The sequence below is a fragment of the Coturnix japonica genome, chromosome 1, assembly GCF_054131305.1.
Source record: "Coturnix japonica strain WE chromosome 1, WE-NBRP24, whole genome shotgun sequence".
NCBI lineage: Eukaryota > Metazoa > Chordata > Aves > Galliformes > Phasianidae > Coturnix > Coturnix japonica.
This window is the reverse complement of record NC_140663.1, coordinates 133,054,578-133,068,318: the sequence shown is the minus strand read 5'-3', so window position 1 is coordinate 133,068,318 and position 13,741 is coordinate 133,054,578. Positions and strand designations below refer to the sequence as shown.

At 45.5% G+C, this 13,741-nt stretch overlaps 1 protein-coding gene across 6 annotated transcripts in view; it reads right to left on the bottom strand.

Annotated features, from left to right (window-relative positions):
* DOCK9 (dedicator of cytokinesis 9) overlaps positions 1 to 13,741 on the bottom strand; it is a 129,334-nt gene that overhangs the window by 103,029 nt on the left and 12,564 nt on the right. For 5 of the 6 annotated variants that reach the window (XM_015851517.2, XM_085535758.1, XM_032442024.2 and 2 more), the window contains exon 1: positions 1,395 to 1,609. The exons of the other annotated variant lie outside the window; for it this stretch is intronic. In XM_015851517.2, the coding sequence (XP_015707003.2) occupies positions 1,395 to 1,508 (114 nt within the window). In that variant the 5' untranslated portion in view covers positions 1,509 to 1,609. Of the gene's footprint in view, positions 1 to 1,394; positions 1,610 to 13,741 lie in introns of those variants that run through there. 6 annotated transcript variants of the gene reach the window in all.

Genomic DNA, 13,741 nt, shown 5'->3' with positions numbered 1-13,741 from the left:
GGGAAGGCAGGAAAGGTTGCTGGTTATTCCAAAAGCAACTTTACTTCCATACCTGAATCCCCTTCATACTCCCTCCCTAATTCCTATCTCTCCAGGAAAGAGTTGATCCCTGGATAAATGTTAATGTCAAATAGACGCTCTGCATGCTGCTGCCTTGTGGAAAGCTGTCACTCAGGCAGACACTGAACTGTTCCTATTAGTACTTGTGTTATGTAGTCCTCAAACCACGGTTATATAAAGAGTAATTTAATTTCAGAGCCATCATTTTCATAAAGTGTGCCTTTAAATTACAGCTGCAGCATTCGGTCCTGACATAGATTGTGCACGTGAGAGGAGAAGCTGTATGTTCTGACAAGCAGCACAGAGAAGAGCACAACTGGCATTACAAGACTGACAGCAAACAAGGCAGAACAGCTTCCAGCATCGGGAATCCCAACACCGAACCCTCTGTACTTACACAGGGTTAAGAGCTTACTGAAACATTCCCTTGGGAGATAACAGATAACCACACTGAGCACAAACGCATACCGTGAAGAAGAGCCCTATGAGAAGCTCTGACCCACCTTACAAGGCCACCTCAAACGTCACCACCTGAATGCAGCCAGGCCAGAAGAAGCCATACACTGTGTATGTATGTACGCTGTGCCAAGCGGAGCTGTGACAAGTACATTCAGCACTTCAGCTTCAATTAATGCAGCAAACCGTGAAGCAGCGAGCACGGTGCAGGCAGGAGGGACGCCCTGCACACACAAGCTCTATTCCTGCCGCCGCTCATCCATCCTTCCGCACGAGGCGAGGCACCAAACACAACAACAACAAAGTGAATCACAGAATCACAGAACTGTAGGGAATGGAAGGGACCTCTAGAGATCATCGAGTCCAACCCCCCTGCCAAAGCAGGCTCCCTACACCATGTCACACAGGTAGGCGTCCAGGCGGGTCTTAAATATCTCCAGGGAAGGAGACTCCACCACCTCCCTGGGCAGCCTGTTCCAGTGCCCTAATTGCAACGCGGCGTTAGGACGGAAAGAATGACTTTTACACCATTTCCCTGGCTGACAGAGCGCTCGGAACAAGGCGAGTTGCGAGCTGCAGCCGTCCCGCAGGTGGAGGACGGTAGGAGGCCTCCGTGCGTATCTAGGACGCGGCTCTGTCCCCCACCAAACAAAAGGCACAGAATTACAACGGGAAGGAGCGGCGGGGCGGCAGGTTACCGGGCGGGGCTCCCGGGGAGGAAGCGGCAGGAAGGCAGCGCCCGGCCGAGGATGCCCCCCCCCGCCCCGCAGTGACCCGAGGCCCCATCCCCGCCCCGGGGCCGCCGCCCGCCTCTTTCCCGGCGGCCACGCGAGGCCGCGTAGCGTCTCCCCCCTCCCGCAGCCCCGCGCTGCGCTCACCACCAGGACGGATCCGCGCACCACCTCCGAGACGCTCTGCCGCAGCTCGGCCGCCGTGCCGGGCTTACTCAGCGCCCGTGTGAACTTGCGAGTCTCCGGAGCCGCCAGTGCCATGGCTGCTTGGTGCTAACACCGCCGGCCCGTCCGGCCCCGCGTGCTGCGGTCGGGGCGCGCAGCCCCGCCGGGGGGTGTCGCCGCTGCTGTCAGGTAGCCCCGCCCCCCGGCACGGCCGCGCTCCCACCTCCCAGCCCGCAGGGCGGGGGCGATGGGGCAACGCCAAGGCCGAAGCCGATTGGAGCGGAGCGACCGGGCCCCGCCTCCACCTGTACCCGGGGCGGCTTTGCGATTGGGCGGCCGGTTACCTGCCCGCCGAGAATCTCATAGTCTCATAGTCTGGTGCGGGTTGGAAGGGACCTTAGAGATCATCGAGTCCAACCCCCGGGATTCGAGCCTCCTGTGTAGCAGAGCGGCACTTCTACCACTTGCGCCACAGGGGGGATTCGAACCCAGAGCCTCCGGTGTTGTAACGCGGCGTTCCTACCACTGCGCCACCGGGGCACACTCATTGGCTCAGCGCGGAGCCGAGGCCGAGGTGAGGGGCGGGGCTGGCGGGAGGCGGAAGTCGCCGCCCTTGTGAGCGGGTCCCGCCCCTGTGGGCGGGAGCGGGAAGGTCCCGTCAGGATCGAGACGCAGCGAGATGGATTCGTGTGTGTGGATGGGGCTCCGTCGGGTTAACGGAGCGACGGTGCACACCGTACTGCCGAGCTGTTGTGTGTATGAGTCAGTGTTTAAGCTGCTCGGGGGTGAGCAGCTGTGGCAAGGTTTACCTGAGGTAACGGGGATGAGCTCGCTTAGGATCATCAGTTATTTTCTGCCTCAGTCTATGGCTTAGATTTCCAACCCCCGCAAATAAACGCACCTTGGATGTTATATTAATAATAGATGAGCTCTTTCTTTCCAAAATAAAGTATGTTACTGTCAAATCAATCGGATAAGCCCCAATTCTGTCAAAAATCAAATAAAAGATGAGTCATCTACTGAACTTATGATGGCTTGAATATAACATGACACAACTGAATCACAATTATTTATATATTTCCTATATATTTACATATTTCCTATATCCAAACGTTTCTTGATCACTGACCATGGGAGTGTTCAAGAAACGTTTGGATGTTGTGTTGATGAATATGATTTAGCTGGGAAGTATTGGTAATGGTTGGACTAGATGATCTTCTAGGTCTTTTCCAACCTTGATAATTCTGTGATTCTATATAGATTGCGCAGCTTTGGTAGGAGGGAGATGGTTTTCCTGATCCACAGAGAACTTTGATCCGCTCAAAAAGTTTAATGCGCAAAACTTGGCTACAGACTCAGAGAAATATTATGAAGTAGTAGTAACACTGTCAAACGTGGCATTCCTCAAACTATTTCAGATCTACTGGCACCACATTTCAATACAAATAAGTGACAAATTGTAAAAGCCATGAAAATCTGTCTCGCAGTGAGAGGCTGAATAAGCGTCTGCTCAGCTTACAAAAGCTTTCTCATAATGTACTGGGATTTGCAGGAGAAGAAGATTTTGAATATTAAGAGGCTCGTAAATCTGTCAGATGACATGACAGTGAGAACCAGTAACTGGCAGGTGAAATTATACTAATGTAGCATAAGTGTTAAGATCCTTTTATTTTAGCCTCAAGAAGAATTGTTTGGTACAGTATCCCTAAGAACCTTCTAAACTCTGTCTCCCAGATTCTAAATTAAGATGCAATGTCTTTTCTAAATCCTGGGCTTATCATCATCCCTCAAATTACGGACTCAAAGCAAAGTTCACTTTATGAAATTTCTTGGCTTCAATTGCTACGGAGGTTGAGCTGGATGATCATAATAGCTTTTCTGGTGTTCACATCCATTCAATTAGGGAAAGAAAAGAGCTGACAAGCTAATGGCCACCAAATCATAACAAATGATGGAGTCAGAGAATGTGCTAAAAGAAAAGAGGAGGTATGGGAGTACTCACTAGACATTAGATATACAGACAGTCTGGATGTTTTACAGGTAATAACTTAGAACTGGGTCATAATATCTCTGGCTTCCTTCTCTCCTCTTCTCTTCTCTTCTCTTCTCTTCTCTTCTCTTCTCTTCTCTTCTCTTCTCTTCTCTTCTCTTCTCTTCTCTTCTCTTCTCTTCTCTTCTCTTCTCTTCTCTTCTCTTCTCTTCTCTTCTCTTCTCTTCTCTTCTCTTCTCTTCTCTTCTCTTCTCTTCTCTTCTCTTCTCTTCTCTTCCCTTCCCTTCCCTTCCCTTCCCTTCCCTTCCCTTCCCTTCCCTTCCCTTCCCTTCCCTTCCCTTCCCTTCCCTTCCCTTCCCTTCCCTTCCCTTCCCTTCCCTTCCCTTCCCTTCCCTTCCCTTCCCTTCCCTTCCCTTCCCTTCCCTTCCCTTCCCTTCCCTTCCCTTCCCTTCCCTTCCCTTCCCTTCCCTTCCCTTCCCTTCCCTTCCCTTCCCTTCCCTTCCCTTCCCTTCCCTTCCCTTCCCTTCCCTTCCCTTCCCTTCCCTTCCCTTCCCTTCTCGTCTCCCTTCCCTTCCCTTCCCTTCCCTTCCCTTCCCTTCCCTTCCCTTCCCTTCCCTTCCCTTCCCTTCCATGGAATATCTTTGATATTTTCTTTGATTTTATTCATAGGAAAGAGCATAAATGTGTGTTCGTGTGCCTCTGCTGCTTGTAAACAGAAGTGTTAGGCCTTACCTGGAAAGGTGGGTATATTGTGTGGCAAAGGGTAAGAAGATTTGGTGGAAGTTTCTCAGTAAAATGTTGTCAGTATGGTACTGTTCCTAAAGTGATATGCATCATTACCTACTTTGTGAACTGATGTCACCCATTTCAACGGAGCTTTGTGTTTCATACTTGGCTATTGCAACCCTGCCGAAGGAGACTTGAGGAAGGATCAAGTAAATGCACAATGAACATTCTGCCCATCCAGGCGCTACTCTACAAGCTCATTTTTTCCAGTTATACTTCTAATGTTCAGTGGCAGCACTGAAGGACTAATATAGGTGACTAAATCTTTCTCTACAACGATACACCACATGAGTACAGCCTCTTTTTCTTAGAAGTAAGGTGGTGTTAACTCTCATGCCCTGGCTGACTTCCAACTGCTTAATTATAGTCCTACCCATCTCCCAGTGGTGCAGAACCTTCTAGTCCCCAGCCTGAGCCTCCCCTGCCAGCTCCATGCTGTCCTCTCAGGCCCTGTTGCTGTCACCAGAAAGAAGAGATCATCACCTGCCTCTCTTCTTCCTCTGCTGAAAGGAATCTTGATGTTGTCAAGCATTCAATTGAAACTGCAGAACTGAGTGATTCGGTTACTTTAATTCTTCAAGGCTCACTTATGATATTCATTATTAGAGGACTGCATCCCTTACTACACAAACCAGTAATATGTTTTTTGAAGTGCAAATATTTGTGACTCACCACCCAGTTTAAGCAAAAAAAAGAGCGTGAAAAGATGGCTGGTACCCACCTAAGACATGAAAGTCCTGACAAAGTCTCCTGTAGACACTTTAATTCAGAGTAGTCTTTATGACTACAAATCCTCCATTATAAACTTGGCTGTTCATTCTTTTAATTTGGCACAGCTTCCATTTCTTTCATGCTGAGTAGGTAACTTCTTGATACACTTCTAATTTGGATGAATGTTCCTTGTTTCAAGGCCAGTTTATATGCAATTCCAAGGCGTGCAAGGAGAAATAAGTAATATGATGTGAGCTGTATTCAGCTGAAACATTCAAGCAGTGATAATTCACAGTGTATGCGAATCTGAAAGCTCATAGTTCTTATCTCCATGGCAGAATAACTGATGCAGCAGAGATCTTTGCTGGCACAAGGAAATGGTTCTCACCATATGCCGTTCACAACAAAAGGAGAACAGACTTCTTTGAAGCTGTGCTCTGACGGAGCACTGGAACAGGCTGCCCAGGGAGGTGGTGGAGTCTCCTTCTCTGGAGATATTCAAGACCTGCCTGGACGCCTACCTGTGTGACGTGGTGTAGGGAACCTGCTTTGGCAGGGGGGTTGGACTTGATGATCTCTAAGGACCCTTCCAACCCCTACAATTCTGTGATTCTGTGAACAGTGCATACTTGCCCACTATGGTGCTGTATTTAGAAGCTTTTTACTCCAGTATAAATGTATACTCCACAATAATAGACTTCTTAATTGGAACTATGCTTTCTTCCTTACCGATTCATCTGGCTGTCACGTAAAATAGTCATAGCGGTCATACTGTCATAAATAAAACCTAGCAATAAAGTAATCCACGCAATACATTTTTATTAGCTGCATAAATGCTACGTTTTACTGGCTTAAGCTTTGACAGTTATTGAAACTGCTTGCCATCCTTTGGTTGACTTAAAGTCAGTCAGCGGAAACATCAGCTTTTAAAGTTATTCTGAAATAGCTGCAGAATAATCTAAAAAGAAATGCAAAACCAAAGGAAAGAAAAAGAAAAGAATACATGTCCAGAAAGAGATGAAAAAGAAATGATAAGAAGGATTGGAAAGTTTCCTGTCCCTTTATAATTTTTGCATATTTGTTGACCATGATGGTATACCATAACAATGAGCCTCATTCATATGGGTAACCACAATGAAACAACTAGAAATAATCACATGAGGAACAGCTGCAAGAGTGAGTTTGTGGATGTGGCGTGAATGAGAAAATCATAAAACAGAATGCAAAAGTTACTGTGCATAATACAGCAATGAAAGGAAAATTATTTCCAAGAAATAAATGCTTCATAACCAATCCTGGACTATTTTGTTTCTGCACTCATAACTGGGTGTGATGCTACCTAAAAGCAACACCTCTTAATCAAAGTGTTTTTATTCGTATGATGACTTGAGACCTCTCAGATTGAGTGTTACGATGAAACAAGGATTTCTTAGCAGTTGGAATTTGCTAAGCTGTTAGCACAGTGACATTGGAGGAGGATCCCTGCATGTGAATCGATATAGAGCAGCTCGGGATGCCTACTGTCTGTCTCCTGTTTTTCCTATGAACCATGACAAATGGAAGTTCACGAGCATTGCTCATCCTTCCTTTGCATAACAAAAGGAAAAAATGTAATTTTAGACTTCATTTCCCAGGTCTTTGCTGACGTGCTGTCTGGTATATATTTATATTGTTTCAAAAAACATACATTACCAAAAAGAAAGAAAAGGAATTTGCATTGAGACCTGTTCTTACACGCTACAGAGTATTTAGATCTCTTAGATTCTGTTCCTCTCTATTCCAAAGGTTACCCAATAACCCTCACTTTTGATCAATTTAGCTTTAATTGCATCAGTGAACAAAATAAGTAGGCAATAAAATGATTGAGTTTTTGTCTACATGCAAACTACAGGTATCCTGCTCCGTGTAGAGTTATTTGCAGCAACCTCCGCATCTAAGAGCCTGTATTTCTTTCATGTGGAATAAAGAAGGGTGTTTGCTGGAAAGTTATGAATATCTTTTAATACATATTCCAGTCATGTTCCTTCTCACTTTATCCTTGCAACTTAGTTTTAAGAAATGGAGTCATTGGAGTTTGTGGATTACAGATCTGTTAGGGATACTGTCTGCCTTGCGGTATCAGCATAGGAAGTTCTGCACAAATGTGCGGAAGAACTTCTTTACGGTGAGGGTGACGGAGCACTGGAACAGGCTGCCCAGGGAGGTGGTGGAGTCTCCTTCTCTGGAGATATTCAAGACCCGCCTGGATGCCTACCTGTGTGACGTGGTGTAGGGAGCCTGCTTTGGCAGGGGTTTGGACTCAATGATCTCTAGAGGTCCCTTCCAACCCCTACAATTCTGTGATTCTGTGATTTTGTGATCATTCCTACAGTCATTATTTACTGAGCCTTCTCAGATCGTGCTTCCATTTCCTTGTTCAGATTTTACTCCAGTTATTTGCAGTCATACTTTCTCATTGTCTAAATTATTATTTTAGGAAAAATCCCAATGTCTTCCTTCCAAGTGAATCCACCCATTGCCTCCTGCTCTTACTTTGGTTTGTAAGGTCTGTTTCAGCTTTGTTCCTTAGAGCAGATATTGTTTTTATTGGTCTTATCACAGACTTTCCTGCTTATATTCTTCTTTGGATTACTGACCATTTCATTAGATAGCTAGAAAAGAATATAAAAGCTGCTTGTAACCTGAGTTTAAAATTGGGGGATATCCATAGTACGTTTAAAGGAGAGAATCCCATAAACAGGAAGGATGGCTAGAGAATGCTGCTATAAGTACATTACCCAATATAAGGTAAAAGAAACAGGCCAGAGAACAAATAATTAAAGGTTACAGAAAGGAGAAGAGAGGAGAGGAGAGGAGAGGAGAGGAGAGGAGAGGAGAGGAGAGGAGAGGAGAGGAGAGGAGAGGAGAGGAGAGGAGAGGAGAGGAGAGGAGAGGAGAGGAGAGGAGAGGAGAGGAGAGGAGAGGAGAGGAGAGGAGAGGAGAGGAGAGGAGAGGAGAGGAGAGGAGAGGAGAGGAGAGGAGAGGAGAGGAGAGGAGATGCCAAACAGTGTACCAAAAAAATAAAAGAAATAAGGTATTTAAGCCAGCCACTTATGTGATATCCAGTTAGGATTAAGCATAAAAGGAATGGGATAAAGGAAACTCTGACTTCCAGTTAACAATTCTGCTGCAGCAGTTTTAACTTCTTGTAATTGTAACCGAATAGTTTCCTGGAAACTCGTAGCGGAAACACATTCAGCCTATTGAAAGGCAAGCTTTTCAAGCCAGCCTTTACATACAGCTAAAGTGAACTAAAAACTTGAGTTTATTCCATATTTTTTTCCTAGTGTATTTCATTGGGTTTTATAGAGCTATGGTGAACTAAGCAGAATGGTTACAGTACTTGCAACTGTTAGCTTAAAAATAAACAAATTCTTCAATCAGAAGAAAATATATAGAGACATCATTTTCTTTCGGGAAGAAGTAGTGTGTCACCTTGTCCTTCAGAAATTAACAATTCCCTGCCCAAAAGTCTATATGACTTTAGAAAAGAATGGATAAGTCTGATATAATGAGCAGTACAAGTAAGTGTCCCAAAAAACTGAGACTCTGCCTTTTTGCTCAAAAGAGTATTTTGTTCTATCAACCAGAGGAACCACAGAACACAACAGTCAGCTCCCTGAATTTGGGTATAAGGGCTGCTCCTGGTGCTGCCCCATCTCAGCATCATACCCACCAGCTCTCCCTGGAAGCTGCTGACTGACATGCCACTTTCAGTCTCTGTAGCCATTGCACAGGTTAAGCTTCCCTTAAGCTGCGCCTTGTTTCAGCTCCAGTTGTGGGATAAAACTCCAGCAGTATATAAAGCTCTAGTGTAGAAAAGTTGATCAGGGCTGCAGCGCCCCATGGAAGGGGCAGTATACTGTACTAGAAGTAATAAACTGATGCAAAATGTTAAGGAAAAGCCCACTGTAATGACTGGACATTGGAGAATCTGAACTTCAGGTAGTAGCTTCTACCACAGCCAGAAATAGCTATGAGCAGCTGTTGACACACCAGAGAGATGGGAAGCCATTCAGAGAGACCTAGATAGGCTTTGAGCAGTGTGCCCAGGAGAACCTCATGAGGTTCAACAAATCCAAATTCAAGGTCTTGCACCTGGGTTGAGGTGACCCACATTACCAGTACAGACTGGGGGATAAAAGGATTGAGTGCAGCCCTGCCAAGAAAGACCTGGCAGTACTGGTGGATGGCAAGGTGGACATGAGCCAGCAGTGTGCCCTCACAGCCCAGAAAGCCAACCGTCTCCTGGGCTGCATCAAAAGCAGCATGGCCAGCAAGGTGAGGGAGGTGATCCTGCCCCTCTACTCTGTTCTGGTGAGGCCTCACCTGGAGCACTGCATCCAGATGTGGAGTCATCAGTGCAGGAGAGACATGGGCCTGTTGGAGAATGTCCAGAGGAGGGCCACAAAAATGATCCAAGGAATGGAACAATTCTCCTGTGAGGACAGGCTGAGAGAGCTGGGGCTGTTCAGCCTGGATAAAAGAAGGTTGTGGGGTGACCAGATAGCAGCCTTTCAGTATCTAAAGGGGAGCTACAGGAAAGAAGGGGTCAGACTCTTTAGCAGGATGTATAGTGTTACATTATTAGAACAGCTAGCAGAGTCGGTGTAGACTTCACAGTAAATATATCTCCAAATTTAAAATGAATTAATTGTTCAAGCAATAATTTGCTGTCAGGTGATGTGCTGTTGGTGCCAGTCACCCATATATACAGGATGGGCAAAAATATATGTGTTTTCATTAAGTTGTTGGAGATTTTGTAAGTGGATTTTGTAAAAAATAATTACTTTCCACATGATGGCTCTTAGTGCAGTGGACACTGGCACAGAATTTCTGAGGACATCTGCTGTGATGAGAGCAGCTACTACCAGAGCTGGAAAACTGTTTAGTGTAAGCTAAGTCGTATAAGAAGTCAAGTATGTGTTTACTGTGTGAAGATCATTTCCTCCAGTACTTGAAGGGAGAGTATAAACAGGAGGGGGAATTACTATTTACAAGGGTAGATAGTGATAGGACAAGGTGAAGTGGTTTTAAACTGAGACAGGGGAGGTTTAGGTTGGAAATTAGGAGGAAGTTTTTCACACAGAGGGTGGTGACGCACTGGAACAGGTTGCCCAAGGAGGCTGTGGATGCCCCATCCCTGGAGGCATTCAAGGCCAGGCTGGATGTGGCTCTGGGCAGCCTGGGCTGGTGGCTGGTGACCCTGCACATAGCAGGGGGGTTGAAAATGGGTGATCACTGTGGTCCTTTTCAACCCAGGCCATTCTATAATTCTGTGATTCTATGATTTTAAGCTGAGTCTTTGCTTACATCTTCAAATCAGGTTTTAATGCTGATCCTGGCCTTCTAATTTCTAATCCTGGCCTTCTCAGTAGCATTCTTCCTTTTGAAAGTCTGCATCACCAAGATATATGTTTCAGTTCTCATTGATTCAGCAGCTGTTAGGGCTGCCATAGACTGTCAGGGTTGCCATAACTGTGGCAGTTCAATTACTTTATTTCCTGCCTGCCATTTCCTTTTCGTATTAGAGCTGCATATGCAGCTTTAAGAAGGAGCTTTTGCAGCATACTCTAACATAGCACTCAGAGGTATGAATGAAATAGCTGACAATGTTGATAGTCCCTGTGAAAGCTTTGCATTGATGTTTGGAAGACTCTAGTGGTTTCCTATTTGTCACTGTTTGCGCATCAGTGTTGCAATTGGATCTTTAAAGCGCTATGTGGTCTGGATGGTATCTATTTACAATGCTACTTCCATCCCAGTGACAGCTGAGATAATCACATCAGCTTTGGTTTGCACCTCAGATACTATTAGGAGACTAAAATAGTAAAAAGAAAGGGGTAAAAAAGCTCGAAAAGCCCACCTTCATGCTGGTGTCATGTCCTTGACCCTGTCAGCAGTTCATCCAATGGAGTCCAAGGACATGTCACGGACATGAAAATAACCATGCTTTAAGATGTTTGCTGTCATATTTGAGACAGCATGAGTTTCACCAGGGCTTCATCACTAAAGCAATTGTTTTGTGTCAGGCAGCGCTAGGGTGGGACCTGGGGCTGACCACATCCACATCCAGAGGAGGTCAGGAAAAAAGAAATTGCTTTGTTTTTCTTGCAAGAACTGTGGTCATTTTAAAAGCTCTCTGCACAGATACCATTACTGGGTGCAAGTGAAGTCAACAGGAGCATCAGCTGAGATTGATATCCCCACCCTAAATAATAGAAATGCATAGAGCAGGCAGGAATCACCTTCTAGCTTCCTATGCAGTGATGGAACTGCAGGAACCTATGGCACCATAGGTAAGAAATAGGATTGTCGGTTTTGTGTGGATGCCACTTCTCATAACCATTACTTTTTTTCTCTGTTAAGAAGAAATGTTAGCAGGATCGTTCTGTTCTTCCAGGTAACATAATTATCTAATGGCTTGGAGCTGAGTAACAGATAATGTATGTAAGGACTGCAAGTTGTTTCCTAAATGCTGCTCTTTGCCATAAAAAGGCTTTGCTAAGGAATGAAGTCTGTTAAGTGGGTTATCATGGATAACTACCCAAAGCTTCTCCTTTTCTTCTATGAATTCTGGCATATCCTTTAAATGACTTTTCTTCTATCCCATCTGGAGATTGTTACAGTCAAACAAGAATTCTTCCTTTTCCGGGGTGAATCGAAGCTTCAGAAAGTAAGACGACAACATGCACTGAAATTGAGTTTGGTCAGCTGAGTGCTGTGGGATGGAGAGCCAGTCAGTGGCTATAGGCACCTGCAGCACCTATATGGATCAGGTAGGCAATGCACACACAAGGCTGGGTAAATGTAGTGTTGGGGGTATGGCTCGTATACAGTTTATCCATTTTAGGTGCATAGGCATGTTCGATGAACACAGGAAAATCCACATCTAGCCTAGGACAGTGGCTGAGGTCCTCCAAAGTACGCAGCAATCTTAGCCTTGGCTGATCAGCCTCACACTGAGTTTGCAGTTTCTGTAGCCTCCCGGTCCTTTACAAAGGCATCTTTCTCCTGGCAGGTTTTTCTACATTCCCCTCTCTCTGCAGGTAATGCTGTAGTTTCACCATTTTGGATTCAGTCCCTACATGTCAGCCCTCCCTTCCCGCCCCCAGCTTTGCTGATGTGTCAGCTTCCACGGCCATCTGCAGCTGGGAAATATTTCTCTCTAGGAATCTGTGACCAGAGCCTCACTCAAGTGACTCTGAACGCATCCCTTCAACTAACTAGACTGTCCAACTCACCTAGAGACACAGCGATGAGAAAAAAACAGAAAGACGTGCCATTATTCTCCTGCCTGAAGGGCTTTAGTGTTTGCCGTCCTTGTTGCACAAACAGGGACTTCAGATTCCCTGCAGCCCTCCCTCGATCCTGCCTCATCCTCCGCCACATGACTTTCCGTAAGGAAGTTCACCTCCTTTACTGGCCATCAGCCAAGCCAGATTTCCCCTTGCCAAGGCTTTATTGCTGCAGATTTCCCTAAGTACGGTGTCATTGCCTTTGGCATCGCAGCGGCTCGAACACCTGAGAGCAAATTCTTCGTTTGTTTTCAGAACAATGCTTCATTCTCCCCCTATCTTGTTTCTCTGGCTCATTCGGTCCCTGTTGTGCCGGAGCCATTCTTTGACAAAGAATTCCTCGGAGCGGGGTAGGGCTGTTGTCATTCCCTCTGAGCCTGCTGTGCACAACCTGCTACTGCTGGCAAACTCTGCGCGAGTGATGTCATCCTTTTCAGACCTTACACCACCATTCAGAGGCCAGACATTGTGTTGGCTTGTGTTGTTTGTGTAGAGCTCCTTCATTTATTTTTTTAAAGGATTTGAAATTTGATCCACGCTTGTCTTTCTGCTTCTGGTCCTTTCAGTCTGAGAGCCCCGAGATCCCCTCGTTGGCCTCTGCAAGACCATTGTCCTTCCTATTTAAGTTCCAGCTGGCCTAGGTAACTTCCTTTGTTTCACAAATTCTCCTTGTTTTGTTAACATTTAACCCGTCTTCCAGCTTTCCATCTCGGAATCTTTTGTTCGAAATCCAAGTAGCCTCGCCTCTTTCAAGTGCTCCAAACAGTAAGACTGGATATTCAGCTCCAGACCGGCCAGCCGGCTCCAGCTATTTCACTCCCTTTAGTTACCTACTGATTGAAACATCTTCCTTAAATACGCTTCGATTTACTTTAACGTTTTTCACATTCTGTAATATTCTTCCATAATTCATCTGCCTGGTTTCAAAGGTATTAAGTGCTTTGGCTCCTAGCCAGAAACAAAACTATTACCTGGCCACTTTCCATTTTGCTGCAGTTGTAGTATTGCTGTAGTCCTGTCTAAGTACATAAGGCAAAAAGAACTTTGTAACTAGGCAAGATGTCTTTCCTTATCCTGTACTGGCTCTTGTCTTCATTGCTTCTCACAGACACGGATCAAAAACTCCTCCACTTCTCTACATTTGCAGGGGTCTCCAGCGTTAGTGGAATAAAGTACAGCTCCGCTATTCTGCTCAGATGTTTTCTCAGCTTCTTCTGTTCGTGACAGTGTTTGCTCAGCAATGACTCAGAAAAGAGAAGTGTGAAAGAGGTCAACCTATTTCAGGTCCACAGCCTGGAAAGGGTGCAGTTATCCACCCCAACAGGAAATACAGGACTTCCTTCAGAATGGATGATATTGAGGGATAGAGGTTATAATAGCCACAGAGCCTTGGGCTAGCACGTATAAAAAGCGACTTGGCTTAAATTAATTAAATTAATTTAGTGAAGGTAAGAATCTTCCTTGAACTGAATATTCTGAGAAGAAAAAGCATATACAGGCTGCCC